The sequence below is a fragment of the Quercus lobata genome, chromosome 1 (assembly GCF_001633185.2).
Source record: "Quercus lobata isolate SW786 chromosome 1, ValleyOak3.0 Primary Assembly, whole genome shotgun sequence".
Taxonomy (NCBI): Eukaryota; Viridiplantae; Streptophyta; class Magnoliopsida; order Fagales; family Fagaceae; genus Quercus; species Quercus lobata.
The window spans coordinates 31,627,502-31,644,504 of NC_044904.1; the positions used below are offsets into that span (position 1 = coordinate 31,627,502).

The 17,003-nt window shown below is 37.3% G+C and overlaps 1 protein-coding gene across 1 annotated transcript; it reads right to left on the reverse strand.

Moving 5' to 3' along the window:
* Nucleotides 1–462: 462 nt before the first annotated feature.
* LOC115986787 (factor of DNA methylation 4-like) lies at nt 463–12,195 on the reverse strand. Its single transcript, XM_031110098.1, has 8 exons — nt 11,873–12,195; nt 10,006–11,079; nt 9,720–9,901; nt 8,798–8,866; nt 8,403–8,690; nt 7,015–7,227; nt 6,680–6,912; nt 463–815 (listed from the first exon to the last, which is right to left on the reverse strand). Exons 2-7 carry the CDS (start codon nt 11,069–11,071, stop codon nt 6,682–6,684), a joined length of 2,049 nt encoding a protein of 682 aa, XP_030965958.1. The 5' UTR covers nt 11,072–11,079; nt 11,873–12,195; the 3' UTR covers nt 463–815; nt 6,680–6,681.
* Between the last annotated feature and the right edge of the window lie 4,808 nt (nt 12,196–17,003).

Genomic DNA, 17,003 nt, shown 5'->3' on the forward strand with positions numbered 1-17,003 from the left:
ATATTAAGTGTAACTCGCTCTTACGGAAAATTATTGTATACTCCCGGAATACCATAAATGCGTACTCCCTCTTCTCACATAAATGATAGGTCCCACTAATTAAATTCATGGTATGACCCACTATTCATATGAGAGAAGGGAATACGCATTTATGGTGCTCCGGGAGTACCTAATAATTTTTCCTTACTTGCACAAAGTCAAGTTCAAGAGACTTATATAACCCTTTTTTTTTCTTTTTCTTTTTTCTTTTTTATTTTTTTCGTAACGTGCCTTTAACAAGGCCATAATTTGATTACATTGTTTCCTTATATCACATTGTCTCCTTATATAGTAAATGCTTGCAAAATATCAAAATAATCATATATATCAATAACTATCCCATTAATATAATAGTTAACATAACCTAAAAGAATATGAGACTTGTTATGAACAAAAAAAACACAAACTTTCGAGATATTTTTCTAAATGAAAAGTTATCAAGATATTATTCTATTCTAAATGAAAAGTTATCAAGTAGTGATGTAACATATCCTAAAGGTTGTGAAGCTTGATCCTAATATATTCCGACACCTATTGCAAAACAATAAAAACTACCATCATCCGATCTCATCTGTCCATTCTATCTTTTCAGACACAGAAAACATAAATCACCAAAAGGAAAATTCTAAAGTTTCTTATACTCCATCTGATTACGGATATGCATTAGATAAAACACTAACAATAGCCTACCATTGACCCAAGCACACAAAATCGTTGAAACTCTTGAAGCACCACATCCATGTTTCCTTAATAAAAGGACTCTTCGGCCACAAATCCTGAAAAATAAATTAGAATTAAAATAGCATGAAATACCTAAAATTCCTAATCTATACATTTGAGGTTTAAATAATGACCTAAAACGAGATTTATTGAATAGAAGATCAATCTGTGCCAACCAGTATCCATGTTCTTGCATGGATAACTTGCAAAATAAGGGAATCCAAAAAATTTATAGAAATCATGAAAATGGCTTCAAAATAATGCTAACAGAAGCAACTAAGCAATCCAATATTTCCTTGATTTCTAACTGGTGTTTACATTTATTAACTACTAGCATAAGTACACAGAATTCAACAAATGCACTACATTACAGTGTAACCTGCATATGCTTCATTTATTATTATTAATTTTTTTAAAACCTTATATCCTTATATGCTTCATATTGAACATTCCCCCAATGACATCTACTAGCATGACTTGAGGGTATTCAACAGGCGTTGTCCACCCGTTTTTCCCCATCACTTATACAACTAGAGAAGGAACTGATGCAACATCATAACCAGGTGTTATATCAGGAATTTGGCATATGAAGTCTAGGATTACTTGGCTCTCTCATGGGGACGCCAATACAAAATACTTTCACCTAACCACCATCCAAAGCTAAGCTCGAAATTAAGTAACTACTCTTAGAGATAACAATGGGCAGTGGCTAGCTGAGTCCCAACTCTCTAACCTCATTCATAACCACTTTCAAAACCTTTTTAGCTCTCTGAATAATACCAGTGCGACCCTCACACGCCCAAAGCCATGGTCCTTTGAATCTCTAGCGGTACCAGATTTTCAAAAATCCTTGGCCCAGCTTCCATCCCCAGAAGAAATCTACCAGGTGTTATTTAGCATGGGAGATTTTAAAGCTTCAGAACCTGATGGGTTTCATGCATATTTTTATTGAACAAGTTGGCAGATTATAGGTGAAGATATTACGAAATTCATCCAAATTATATTTATTACTGAAACTATCCCCCAGCCTTTGAATCACACTAAAATCGTTTTGATTCCTAAAAATACTAATCCCGAACTTGTTACTCATTTTTGTCCTATTAGTTTATGTAATTCACTATATAAACTCATTGCCAAAATTCTGGTGACCCAACTGAAACCTTATCTTAATAACTTCATTCACCCTGGACCTGCCCAATTGGGCTATGTCCTGGGTAGACGGACAAGTGATAGCTATGTCCTAGTTCAGGAATTAATTCACTACCTTCAACACAAGAAAGGAAAGCAAGGGTGCTTTGCAACCAAAATTAACTTGGACAAGGCTTATGATAGAGGTAGACTAAACTGGCATTTTATACATGAATGTCTAATATTTTACAAGTTTCCACCTTCCACTATTGATCTTATCATGAATTGTGTAACTACCACTACCTTGAAAATTTTATGGAATGGTAAAGAAGGCCCAATATTGCCTAAACAAGGAGATCTTTTATCCCCATATTTATTTATTATTTGTCTAAACTGTCTCACTCATGATGGACCAAGCTATCTATACAAGGAATCTGAAGCCAATTAGCATTAGGAGAACCACTTTCTTGGTACACAGGAAGTGTACAAGGAAAGCAAAAATCTACCCAAAATTACAAAAATCTACAAAATCTAAAACAGAGGGTATGTCAAGACCACTCAAAGCAGTCCTCTATTCAAACAAAGAGAGAAGGAGAATTCGCTTAAACTCGATGATAGAACACTCCTCCCCTTCAAAGATTCTTTTGTTTCATTATCGCAATATGTTCCACATAATAAGCTGTGGAATAACACCCCAAACAGATGCTGTCCTATGTCACCCAACACCTCTAAGCCAACAAGCAAGAAACTCACCACTTGTTTAGGCATAACCCAGGAAATACCAAATAAGCTAAATACAAAGGACCGTAAGCCGAAGGCAAAAAGACAATGAATGAGCAGGTGGTCCATCGATTCCCAATCATTTTTACACATACAACACCTGTTAACAACACAAATATCTCTCTTCCTCAAACTATCCAAAGTTAGAATCCTCCCCTTTGCTGCTGTCCAAGTAAAAAAAGCTACCTTAGTAGGAGCTTTCACCTTCCAAATACTTTTCCAAGGGAAGGGATGATGACCTCTGTTAGATAATATTGAATAAAATGACTTCACTTCAAAAGAACCACTCTGGACAGCTAACCACACAAATTTATCTTCCTTATTCCCATCCATCTTAGAAGAATAAAGAAGAGAAAAGAAAGATTCCAAATTTGCTAGTTCCCAATCTTGTATTGATCTAACAAAAAGCACAACCCAGGGCGCAATCTCATTTTGCCAACGCAAATATTCTGCCACAAATGCATCCTTATTCCTTGCTATGTGATGCAACATCGGAAATGCTTCCTTGAGAGATAATTCCCCAACCACCTCTAATGTACTTCCATAAAGAAACTCCATAGGGTTCATTTTCAACCATGTGCTATTTGCTGATGATATGTTCCTTTTTGCCCAAGCCATACCTTCTGAATGTAGTCAGCTATTTGAAATATTTTAACAATTCAGTTAGGCATCTGGCAAAATTTTTAACACAGCCAAATCTAAACTTTTCTTTTCACGAAACACTCCAATGCATATTAAAGATACTATTGCTAATATGGTTGAGATTCCTATCACCTCTCAAATGGGAAATTGCCTTGGAACACCTCTTCTTACAACACCTAAGAAGCCTGCTCATTTCAACTAATCTGGTAGACCAAATAAGAGCCCAACTTCAAGGATGGAAAACAAATACCTTACCATGGCTGGTTGTCTCACTCTCATCAAATCAGTTACAACATCCATTCCCTTATATACCATGCAAACAACCCTTATCCCCATAACAGTGCTAGACAAAATGGATACCATGACCCAAAGTTTCTTATGAGGAAACACTCACAAGTAAAAAGATCCATCTTATAAGTTAGCTCCAAGTAAATCTTCACAAATCTAAGGGTGGACTTGGTATTAGACCTATGAAGACCACCAATTTGGCTTTCCTCACTAATCTAGCTTGTATATTATGAAATCAACCCAACTCATTATGGGCTTCCATTCTAAAACAATGATATTTCCCCAAACATAATATTTTTGGAAGCTAGTAAACCACAAACTTGTTCACACGCATAGCAAGCCATCATAAATGGGAAAAATTTCTTAAAACAGAGGCTTAAATGGAAAGTGGGAAATGATGAACACATTAAATTCTGGAGTGATGATTGGCTACCTTGTGGGCCTTTGAGGCACTGAGGGCCCTTTAACAATTCATGATCAACTCCTCACAATGGCACAAGCACACAACACTCATGGTCGATGGAAATTCACTTCCCTATCATTCCAATTACCGTCTTGGCTCCAAAATATCATAAGAGCCTTTCCAATGCCAATAGCTAATCATTATCCAGACCACTAAATCTGACCAAATGAAAAAGGCAAATGCACAGTTAAGTCAGCTTTTCACGCCTTACAATCTTATAACCACCTGAAGGGCAGCTATCTCTCAACTATATTTGGAAAGCTCCATGCAAACCCAAAATAAAATTATTCCTCTGGTAAGCCGTGCACAGCCAAATACATAACAATAGTTTAGTTCATAACCTGGAACCCAATGATCAATGTCCTAGATGTTCACTATTAGAAACACCTCTACATGTTTTGCAAGATTGTACTTGGTCCTTACAAGTTTGGAATTCATTAACTATACCCAGTAACCTTAAAAAATTTTCCAACCAAGTATAGAACAATGAATAAATCAAAAACTGAATAAAAAAACCCCAATGTACACTAACAACTGGGCAACCATATTTGCTTTCAAAACGTGGTCAATTTGGATAGCCAGCAACCATTTAAAATATATATTTTTTGATAGGTATATAGCTAATATTATATTCTGGAGTCAAAACCACCAGACATACTAATTGCTCACAATCATGCAATTAAATTCACCCATCTCAGTGTCATTAAAAAAAGACACTATTCCAAACAAGGGCAACTAATAGCATGGTCCTCTCTCCCACAGAATTATGTAAAACACAATACTGGTGGTGATGGTCATGCAGAGGTAGACATGGCAAAACGGGCGGGGCGGGTCAAACGGGTCACAGGTCAAAACGGGTCATTTTAAGCGGGTTAAAAATGGGTTCGGGTCAATCAGGTTGCAGGTCGGGTTGGGTCAGGTTGACCCGTATTTTTACATGATTTTTTTTTTTTTTTTTAAAGAAAACAACATATATTTGCCATTTGAAAAGTTATGCAACAAATTACTTGATGTAAAATGCATTATTTTGAATTCACTACTTATATTAAGAATGAACTCAGTTAAACTTATTAATACTTATTCAGTAATTTTAAAATTATACAAATCCTAACATTGCTATCTAACACAAAATAATACAAAGATAAGTAAAACAAATACACAAGTTTTATTTCTACACAATATCAACATTCCAAAATATAAAACAAAATTACAAATGACTTATTGGATAACCCATTTGATAAAGAATAAAAACATATAAGAAATTTACAATCTTGAAAATTAATTTTATAATCTATTATCAATTGTAGTTGGCACTCTATTTCAATTGAAATGTACATTTAAGTTTGATTGCTTACTTATTTATACATGGTCTCTTTTATGAATATCATATCATTGTTAAGCAACACACACACTAGAAAAATATCATAATTTATTTTGGAAAACCATTTATTTTGGACATAAATTGTTAAAAAAATAGGTCTAAGTATTCATAATTTATGCTGATTTGATACTTTGGCTTCACTATTTTCACACTTGTGAATGTTTCTCACACATGTCTACAATTTTAAATCTATGTTTTTAATTCTACTGTAATCAGATTATCTTGGCATGCACTTTACTATTTGATATTTAAAAATCTTTACTCATTACAGAATGTTCAACCATTTATCTTTCAATTAATTTGCATGCAGTTATGTAAATGCATCAATTGTTTCCTTAAAGATCACAACAAACAATTAAACCAATATTGTCTTAATTTTACTATTTTTTTTTACCAAAAAAAAAAGTTTTAAAAAAATGGTTCGGGGTCGGGTCGGGTCGGGTTGACCCACGAAAAACACGGGTCAGGTCACGGGTCAACCCGTTTTTGCTTCGGGTCAAAAAATCGGGTTGGGTCGGGTATTTTTCGGGTCGGGTCAAAAAATTCTGACCTGTTTTGCCATATCTATGCAGAGGGCTGTCTTGGCCCTTCCGGAGGTGGTGGGATTTTTAGAGATGAATACGGCAATTGGGTGCTTGGGTTTTCGTTAAATATAGGCACAACAACAAGCATTGTGGTGGAATTGTGGGCAATATGATTTGGACTCCAACTAGCTCAAAATAAGGGATTCAATCACCTCGTTGTGGAAACAGACTCCCAATTGGCCTATAACTGGCTACTCACTGATGATAGTAATTATCCACCATTACTCACAAACTTAATTTGTGATTGCAGGTACCTGGTTCAAGTGGGAACTCAGCCCCACTTACTTAAAAACGTCTACAAGGAAGATAACAGGGTGGCAGACGCACTAGCAGAGAAAGGGAAAAAACAAATCCAGAGGGAAGTGCAATATGACACATACCCCCACCTTTTTGTTTACTACCTACATGTGGGATAGGATGAGGGCTGCCACTTATATAAATGATATAGTTGTTTTGAAGTGGATATGTGTTCCGTACTAAGTTACTAGGTGTTACTAAGTGTTATGTCTGTATGGTTAAGTCTAAGTTTGTATCTAGCTTGTAATATGTAAGTAATAACTGAGAATATGGTTATGTACCTTTTCTTTTAGTAAAATATTTAACTCGTTCTATACAACCTAAAAAAAGGCCCAATGTAACAATTAAAATATGCACCTTCAGCGTCTCTTTCGTTTAAGAGATTTCCACTTATTTAGTACATGCAAGACTCCTTCTTTCAACGTTGCCTTCCTTCCTTCTTTAAAATTCCATAGCTCTTGTATTATGTACCGACCACTCGGGTTGTATTCATTCATCTCCATCAAGGCTACTTTGACGGCCTCATAAACTTCATCATCACCATCATTCTTCAAACTCTTCATTTTTTCATCTTCGTCATTGATTTCTTCCTGTAAATCCATATCCAACATACCATTAGAAAGTATACAAAAAATATTGGATACCTTAGAATTTGGAATACCTTAAGGCACATATTTTCAGTATAGGCATACCTTACTATTTCCTTCTTTATCTGTGATTATCTTAAAGGGGTGCCAGCTTGGATCCCTAAGATAATCCTCCCATTGTGAACACAGTTCTATTGCTTTCTGAGCTGCTTCTTCATTAGAAGTTTTTCTCTTCATTGCAGTGAGAAATGGCTTATTGTCAAGCTCTCCCATTCTCTTGATGCCAATAAAAGCACGGGTTGACACTTCCCTCATTCCCTGTGAAACAAGGAAATTATACTTCCAACCAAAGGACACAAGCATTTTCACATTGGATTAAAAGCATAGTTTAAGGACAAGATATCTAACAAAGTTCTTAAGTAAATAACTGCCCTTATCCGTATATCCGAAATTGAACAGATAATAGTGCAGCCAGACAATGAACTATGCTTATAAGGAAGATTGCTTGTTCATCATTTTATATATATATATATATATATATATATAACTGACAGAGATCATTTACTGGTTCTTCTGTCTTCGTGCGGGATGTGCATATAAAGTGTAGCTCATTTCATACCTTATTTAGCATATTGAACCTAATAGCATTTGCTGCGCATACACAAGTTATTTACTTATAAATAGGTGCAAAGGGCAGGAGAAGCCATCATAAGAAAATAAAATAAATTACAATATTTGACACACTTTAGTTTCCCCAATATTTCCCTATTGAAATTGTAATGTCCAATTTATAGCTGGGATTTCAAGTTGCATCAAAGAAGGCTTAGAAGGAAAATAAAACTACCCCCTCTCCCATTCAACTGTCTAGGCCCTTCAGCCATTGATTCCTCAACAGGTAGATGCTGCTATGATCAGGCCTAGGCAAGGTTGTCCACAAACTAATCACCCTCCTGCCCTAAGAAGAAGAAGGAGAAGACTGTCCCCTTCAAATGAAAATAATAGGGTTATGGTACTCCTTTAAATAACCTTTTGTATTTTTATATTTTCTTGTTCTAGAAAGTTTTTTATAAGAGGAAAGCTTTTCCCTAAGCATGTTTCATCAACTTAAGATTGAAGATTGGGTCACAAAAGATCAATGGAATCACTCTGCATCAGAATATGATTGAAAGAATTTTTTTTGTCAAAACTGACATGTTAAAATTTTAAAATATTATATCTTTTCCTACAATTTCATCTGTGTTTCTCATTCAGAATTTTTTTTTAAAATTTCATATACGCTAAAAGTCCATAGTCCCCACATCATGTATTGGTTAAACATTATCTATAGTGATATCCTCTGGGAAAGTTAATTTATGCCATTCTCAGTATGGTGTTTCAAACCCTCAAATAACAATGCATTGCTATGGCATATTGTCCTAAAATGGCTATTGATTACCCACTAGCAAACCAATCCATTAGAATGAATACATTAGAGTTGAAAGACAAACACTTACTGATATTAATTCTTTGCGAGCTTCTTGTAGTTCATCATTACTTTTGCGCTCCTTGATGACAAGAGCTTGCTGAAGTGCTTCCATGTGTTCCAATTCTTCTTCCTTCTCCTTCAAATCTTCTTTAATTGCATCCATATTTTTTTTCACCTCCATATCCCCATCTTCACCCATATGTTTCATCACGTGTAAAGCCCCTCTCATCCGCTCGATCTCCAGCTCTAGTGCTTGTCTAGCATCAAGTTTCTTTTCCAGTTCAATAATTTTGCTGTGAAGCTTCTCCTTTTCTATCTGCAATTGCCAATCAAACACAAATAAATAATGCAAGTTCTATAATTGATACACTTTTTAATATTTTTCTCTAAGATCCAGCTCAAGAGAAAGAATGGAAAACACACCTTTTGTTCCTCTGCTAACTTTAACACTTTTTCATCAGCATATTTTTGCTCTAAGGTAGCCCTTTCAACCTGAAAAGGCAAAAATTGATGTTGGTGCATTTCATAATATGTTTAGAATTTCCACCTAGTATTTCCAGGAATAGGATATTTAGAGTACTAGTCCTTCCAATAAAGGATTTAGTAATAGCCTATACAAAGGCTTTATTGTAGTCAATATCATTGACAGTGAGATTGACTTTAATAAAATATCATAAGCTTATATTAAGCTTTGAGGGTGTGATTGCTCTCTCCTACCTAGGTGTGATTGCTCTCCCCAACCTAAGTATGATTGCTTAGAAAAACCTATGTGTGATTGCCTATATATCAAACCTTATTCAAGAACCCTTCTAGATCTCATGAAAAAGAACTTATTTAGTGATGAATATCTAAAATTTCAATAAAAATTGGTACCAGAGCCCATTGAAACTTTTGTTTGCGTCATTGTTATTAACCTTAAGAAGGATGTCAAAATATTTACCACCTTATGGTGCCTTTTAACTAAGACCAAGCCAGTACCAACATTGCAAGTGGTTCATTGATATGTATGTAACTTTAAATTATAAAATATCACAGGAGAAGGACAGAGAAGGAACCTTCAAAGGTCCAAAATTCTTAGTTTTTTAATTCAAATTACTAATATCTGACTTCACTTGCAAGCAATGTAAAAACATTTTATCTAGAGAATTCTGAATGAATGAAATACAGTCCAGCTATGGATGCCAATGATACATTTCTTAAATCCCCAAACAGGGCACGATCCATTTCAAAATAAATTTTTTCGTCAATTGATTTTTCAAGCTTCAGTGAAAAAAAAAAGGTTTTCAAGCTAAGATTATCAATCTATTAAGACTGAACAATCTTAATATGGAAAAATATAAATTACCATTTTTTTCTCATCATGAAGCTCCCTTCTCTCAGTTTCATTCTGAGCCTCACGTTGCTGCAATTCCTTCTCACGCTGCTCAAGTCTTTTCATTTGTTCTTCTAAACGCTGTGTACTCTTCTGATGCTCCAAGGAGATCTGTGCAAAATGATTGTGTGATTTCTGCTGCACCATTCTTATCTCTGACAACATAAATTGAAACTTAAAAGTTAGTAAGGAATGGTAGTTGAAAAACATACAGAACAAAGTAAATTCACTTCAGGAAAAATGTGAAATTTGAGCATACGTTCATTGAACTTCTTAAGCATTGTATCCTTAGCCGTCATCAATTTGTTTAGAGATGCATTGGTCTCAAGATATTTGTTCTTCATCTCTTCAAGGTGCAAACTCTTGCTCACAAGGGTATTTGTCAAGTTCGAGACAAGTTTTGATGCCTTCCGTTGATCTTCTGCTTCTTTGGCAGAAATGGTTTTCAAATCAGCATTCTTTTTTAGATGGTCACCAATAAAACCTCTTGAGTTATAATCATCACTTCGGGCCACCCATCCATACAGCTTATTTCCTGGATTTTCGTGTCCATAGTAGTCCCTTTTCCCACAATGCTCAACTTCAAAACTCTTCTCAAATGACATAGCATTGTTGAAACCAGCCCAATCATTCTTAAACTCTACTATGGCAAAACCTGTGTGACCCCTATAACCCCATAAGGGAAAAACCTTCAGAGGATTAAACCCCTTTCTTAAAAACTCATCCTTGAGTTTCGAGCCACTCTCAGCAACTTTTTTTCCTTCTTTCCATTCAGTTTGAATGTTTGCAACAATGCCCATCCAAGGATACACAAACTCTTGATCACCATTGGCTAAAAGGTGACGTTCAGATTTTTTGGAGGGTTCTGAATGACCCTGAACATCATGATGCCTCCTTGGATGATCACCATCAGGCGTGGGGGTAGATTCAGATTTTTTAGAATGTTCTGAATGAACCGGCACATCAAGAGGCCTCCTAGAACGTGCAAACTTCTTATCACCATCAGGCATAGAGGTACTTTCAGATTTTTTGGCAGGTTCTGAATGAGCCTGCCCATCGAGATACCTTTTCATATACCTCTCTAAAGCTAAGTGCTTTGCTTTCTCTTTTAAGCCCCTACTCGTTGATCTACCAAAACTAGAAGCATGTCGAAGAAGATCTTTATAGTAATAGTCTTGCTTCCTCTTCCCAGGGCAGTATGGGCATCTATATACTGTACTAGAATATTTAACCTTAATTCTTCCTTTCTTCAAATCACTATACTGGTCATACTCATAGTCCTTCAAATTCTTCTCACTAATATCTTCTTCTGCACTGGAAGACATTTTCAAACCTGAAACACAACAAAAATCAAATAGTCAGATTTTAATTCCATTCGTTATTTCTATCTTTCCTAATTAAACAACAATGCAATTAAGATTGAAAAACACATAAATTTCAGAAGAAAGAAAGTAATCTTTCGTTCAGTTCTCTGTTTCTATAAGTGATGATTCTTCAATGGTTGTCCAAATTATCATGTTACACACTGTTCTGCTTCCAATATTATCAAATAACTATAACCCTTTACTGAAATTGATAGCTTACACGTGCTACCCACTTTTCAATGTCACCACTTCTATGTAATTTAGAAGATCAGCTAAAAAACAACAGTTATAGCATCCAGAACTCAGGTCCGTGCATCTAGTAGGTCATTGGCTAATCAAAAACAAGAGCAATGATAATGACACATCAAATATTTTCACAACTTAATGAAGTGACAAGTTATGATCAATACAACTGAGTTATCATTTTCACATTGGCCAACAACTGAGTTCAGTTTTTTTATATACCAATCACTACATGCTTACTGAGCAATTGTGTAATAATCCAAAGCGTTTCCGTTTCTTTTCTTATTCTCCTACATTTTCTCAGCAACCAAACAATGCACCAACAATCAAAACCTTAGCCTAGTAAAAAGAAACTGGAAAAAAAAAAATCACGTCAAACAGAGCACAAACAGCTCATTTTCTCTCTCTTTCATCACATTTTCATATCAACCAAACAGAGCACAAACATCCATCCATACATTACATAAATGTATATACATACATATAAAAGAACTTATTATTGTTGTGTATCGTTGTTACCTTAGAACAAGTTTTCTGGAACCCTAATCGTTTTCCCCAAACGCTTTTTAAGCAAAAAAAAATTGCGAGAGTAACAGACTGAAACGACGAAACGACGCCGTGGAAAGGCTCTTCGTCGTCTACAATGCTAAATGGCCCAGAGATTTCTAGAAGACTAAGAATTTCTCAGAGTTTTTGAGAGAGAGAGAGAGTCTTTGGAGTTTAGTCTTTTAGTGTGTAAATTCAGAATGGATTCGAAGAGAGAGAGCCCTGCAAACACGCACTATAAATTCTTCGTCTTTTTCCATAACAACCCCATCCTTGATTCTCTCTTAGTTTTTTCGCTGCTTTGTTTACGAAGGGAAATAAAAAATAGCGCGAGTGGAGGATGGGGGAATGTACTCGCGGTTGATTGGATGGCATTTCTGTGGTTTTGTCTGAAGTTTTGGGGGTGAAATGTATTGAAGATGTTGAAGTTAGAGGGTAGTGTTGGGATATAAGTAACTATAAGCAAGCGAGTATCGGTTTTGGGAGTATCAGTTAATGGTGACGGCGACGTATCTTGTGGGGTCCGGGTCTTGTGCACTGATCGTGTGGGGCCCGGATATGAAGATATACACGTGGATGTAGGAGAATGGAGGATTTGGGTCTTGCCATTTGGCATGAAAGGACCTTGACTTCAAAGATCTATCATCCCACTTCACTTCTTTCTTTTTTTCTTTTTTAATATTAAAAACTTGTGATGTACACTTCAAGAATAATTGTTTTTCATAGAAAATTAAATTAATTTTAATTGTGATTTAATTTTTTGTCGTGTCCATTTTTTAATCTTTGAGTCATGTTAGTTAATGAGTGCAATTTTTCTTTTTTAGAATATTAAGTGTGTGTTTAGATTCAACTGAATCTTGCGTCCACGTTTCCAAGTTTTACGTTTTCCTTCTTTTTTTTTTTTTTTTTTTGCCCGCATTTGTTGACTTTGGGGGATAGTATTTACTGTTATGAACAATGTATACATTGTTCACGCACTGTGTATATACTGTTCACGTATTAAAAAATATTAAAAATGGGTCACACGGTATTATTTACACATTTAAAAATTATTTTGCTACAGTATTTTCAGTTTTTAGTTTTCAGTTTTAACAACAATAAGTTCAATCCAAACGGACCCTAAATATTTTTAACACACATAGGGAGAGAAGAGAAGGATATGTTTTGTAATTATTTTTTTCTTAATTTTTTTTGTTTTCAGCAACCAAAAACTTGTTTGATAAACAAAAACCATCAAAAATAGAAAATAGTTTTTCTTTCCAATTTATAATTTTAAGGTTTTTAATAAATTAGATGGTTTTTGACCAATAATATATATATATATATATATATATATATATATATATATTGTAGGGACACGATTCCTTTGCGGCCCATTAACATTTTTGGGCTCACACACGAAAGATCCCTCACAATATGATTTGTAGAGAGTGGGCTTGAAAAGCTAGCCGCTGGTCAAGGGGCGATACCCGGTCATGGTTTTTAGAGGAGTTCATGTAGAAAAAAGGAGTTGGGCTTGAACATTTAAACCCTAAGGCGTCGCACCCTATGGGATGGGACTCCTCGGAATTGATCCGAGGACCATTGAGGCCTTATCCCGGTTACCCAACGACGAACTTTCTTCAGTGAGATCCGGTGTTGTTGAGAGGTTCTCCCCTATGTAGTCTTTCTTTTTCGGAGGTGGGATGGGGCCCCTTTTAGGTTTACTTACTTTCTTCTTTTATACTCGTCTGCGTTAACTGTCATTCGTCCACGTGTAGGGTCAATCTTTACAAGACTGATATTTGTCTCATCAGTCTAATCCCAGAATTGTTGGGGATGGTCGATAAGGCTGCAGAGTATGGCTCTGTCAGGGGCAGCGCATTGAATGGCAATGAAAGCAACTTTCCCGGATATTCTTAGATTCTCTTTTAAGCTTGGCCCTGTACCGGTTTTATCCTTCTTCTTTTGGTGAGGTTTTGGATCTGCCGAGGACTGAGTTGTCCTCGGCTGCACCACAAAAATGTTTGGTGCTCTGCATTGTAGAGCTTGGGCCATAGTTCTCCTCGGCTCGAGCCTTTGGACTCTCTAAGGACAAATGGGCTTGGTCCGTGAATTATTGGGCCCCACAATAGCCCCTCAAAACCCTTCTATCCGACGTCCGGGTTGGAAAGGAGGGTTTTGGCAAACCCGGGCCCTTAATGTGGCTTAATTAGTTCAACCCCGCATTTATGTGAGCGGTTTTCCACCTGTCCAGGAAGTTAGCTGGTTTTCAAGGGATTCCGTTTAATCTGCTCGTGATCTACTCCTACCGCTTGGCTGTCCCAGACGCGCCCTTAATGAATCCCCTTTACAAGGCTCATTTATGTCCGACGGCTCATCTGATAAGGTGGGGAAATGGAACGGACGCCTCTTTTTTTTTCAGATTCTTTTGGAAACTTGAATGCATTTAATACTCTTCGTTTTGCCCTTCCTATAAGAAGGCAAGCAGGAGGCCATCACTTTCATGCAGACTCCTTTCCTTCCTTCTGAGATCTGAAACCCGTAGCCTCCTTTAGCGTCTGCTTAGCCCGTTTGTTATACACCATATCAGTATACGCCTACCATAACGAACGATGAAGGAACCATGCCCCTCCCCAAGACACCATGTTCTGACAAAACTTGAAATGGCTCGATCAAGGCAAGGGTGGCGCAGACTTAAGATCTGTCCCGCCTCTCTTTCAGCCAAAATCCGAAGCAGGGGCTCGTCACGTCGAATTCTCGGCGTGACTGAGTCGAGAACACCCAATATCAGCACCACCCGGCTCCTCACGAGCGTACCTAACATGGCACCAGTGTGTTAGGAGTCAAGGCTGAGGCAGGGGCGAAGTGCTTCTGCTTCTCCCTCTCTTTGCTCACTGGTGCCCTCCTCCGCCTTCCTCTTATAGTCTTCCCAGCACCAGTTCCGCCCTGGTGCTGTCCTTCTCCCTCTTTTACTCCTCTCTTTGTCTCTTCATCTCTTCCCCTCTTCTTCCCCTCTTCTTCTCCTCCTTCTCTTACTCATGTCCTCCATCTTCTTCATTGATTTCTTCCTTACTATTTCCTTCTTCTTCATTCCTTTTTTTTTTTTAAGTGAGTTCTTCTCTTAGTATGAGCAGCAATGAGGCAGAGATTGGAGAGACTTTGAAGACAAGTTTAAAAGGCGCTTGACCGTTTGCTTATCTGTACTGTGGATGTTAGTGCTGCTTCGGCAACCCCTCTTTTGTATAGGCTTGTTAAAGCCCCTTTTTGTACATTGTAATAATTTTTCATATTAATAAAAGTTGTTTCTATTTCATTTTGCATGTTTTGTCTCTGTTTTATAAATTTGCAAGCGCCGCTCGGCACAATGATATAGCATCTAGATCAATGTCAACTAAGACCAAAAATACTTGATAATAAAAAGATGTCGTCATAACTCTAAAAAAAAAAAAAAATGCTTGGCATAATAAGGCCGACCAGTGAAAAGTAATAATTACCCATGCTAGCCGAGGAGAGAACTGAAGGCTTGATGCCGTGTGAGAAATAACCATTTGAAGACATATCACCCACCAGATGAACAGCCCTCTTAGGCCAATGAATACTGGGGCGTTCTAGCACCTTCCTTACACCTTCGTTGGGCCTAACCCTTTAGGGTGTTTAAGCCGTGGATGAAGTGACCTGACCTTTTATCAAGTAGCCCATCTTACGAAATTCAAACCTTTTCTTATCCGAGTAGTTGGTTTCCCCATTGGCTTGAGTCCGAGGACCATACAAGGCCTTGGTTCTATCCAAAACTTGTAATAATAAAAATTTTTGTACTTGGTTTCCCCATAGGCTTGAGTCCGAGGACCATACAAGGTCTTGGTTCTGTCCAAAACTTTATGCTCTTTTTACGCACTTGGTCTTTCCTCAGGTATCTCACAAGTTTCCGAGCAGGAGGTTGTCCTTGGCAGCGGTTATTCCCCGGCGTGGGCCGTAGTCCGTGGGCCTCCATGTAGAACGGGCCTGGGACGCGAATTTATTAGGCCCACAGATTTAGAGGCATTTCCGTAGTCTTTGGTCACGCGGTACTTTTTGGCGTCCCAGTGTTCGAGGTGCACCTTCACAAGGCTCCTTTAATATTGCAGATGGCGTGGGAAATCGAGCCGGAGACATTTTGTCCGTAGCGTTCCTTGGGACGTTGCGTGCATTAAATGCCACCACTTTAGCTTTTTGAATAAATAGGAGAGAAAGCTGTCTTACCTTCGCACAAATCCTTCAGTCTCCTCTCCTAGTACATCATGTTTGAGGCGAGGGTTGGGGCAAAGGAACTCTCTCCGCCACAAAGGCGCCGTGTCTTCCTGAGACTCCAGATAGTGGGGTACGGGCAAAGGAGGCATAAATTCAAGAGAATATTCCAGTTCGAGAGAGGGGAAAGGGTGTTTCTCCCTCTTTTAGTCAAAATCCGAAGCAGGTTCTGGTCATGCCAGATTTTTGGTATGTCCGAAGAAGGAATTTCCGCCATCAGCGTCGTCTGCCTTATAGCAGGCAAATTTCTGCGGAGGTTTCCCAACTTCCGGCTCCCTGCACCTTTTCTGTAGATGGTATTAGCCTGAGGTCAGGTTCTTTGGCTGCCTGAGTTATGGGCACGTAGAAGCGTCAAGGAATAGTTTCCTTAGACGACATCTTGGAACAGTAGCCAATCTCTCCTCTGAGCTATCTCCTCGGCATCATCTTCACTCTTTTGTGCTTTTCTTTTGCTTATGCAGTTAACTCTAATGTAAGCTTGTTTCAGCTTTTATTGTACACTGTACTGTTCTTTTGTCTTAATAAAAGATGTGTTTATTTCTTTATACATACTCTTTTTTTTTTGCAACAACCACTTTGGGTCTGAATATTAAGTCTAAGCCTGCCTTTAACAGTATTCTGGGCAGAAGAACACTTTAACACAAACCCTTATTAGTTTAAACTCGCAAATATTATCAAGTATAACAATGGTAATCCTCAATAGATTAAATTCATGGAACTAACCGAGATAGCTGTTGAGCGCTGCGCGATGCACGCTAGACCAATTCCCGAGAACGATAAACTCTAAACAATTCGTCTGAGATGATAGTCGAGTAGCGAAGGACTTTGTGCTTTCGGG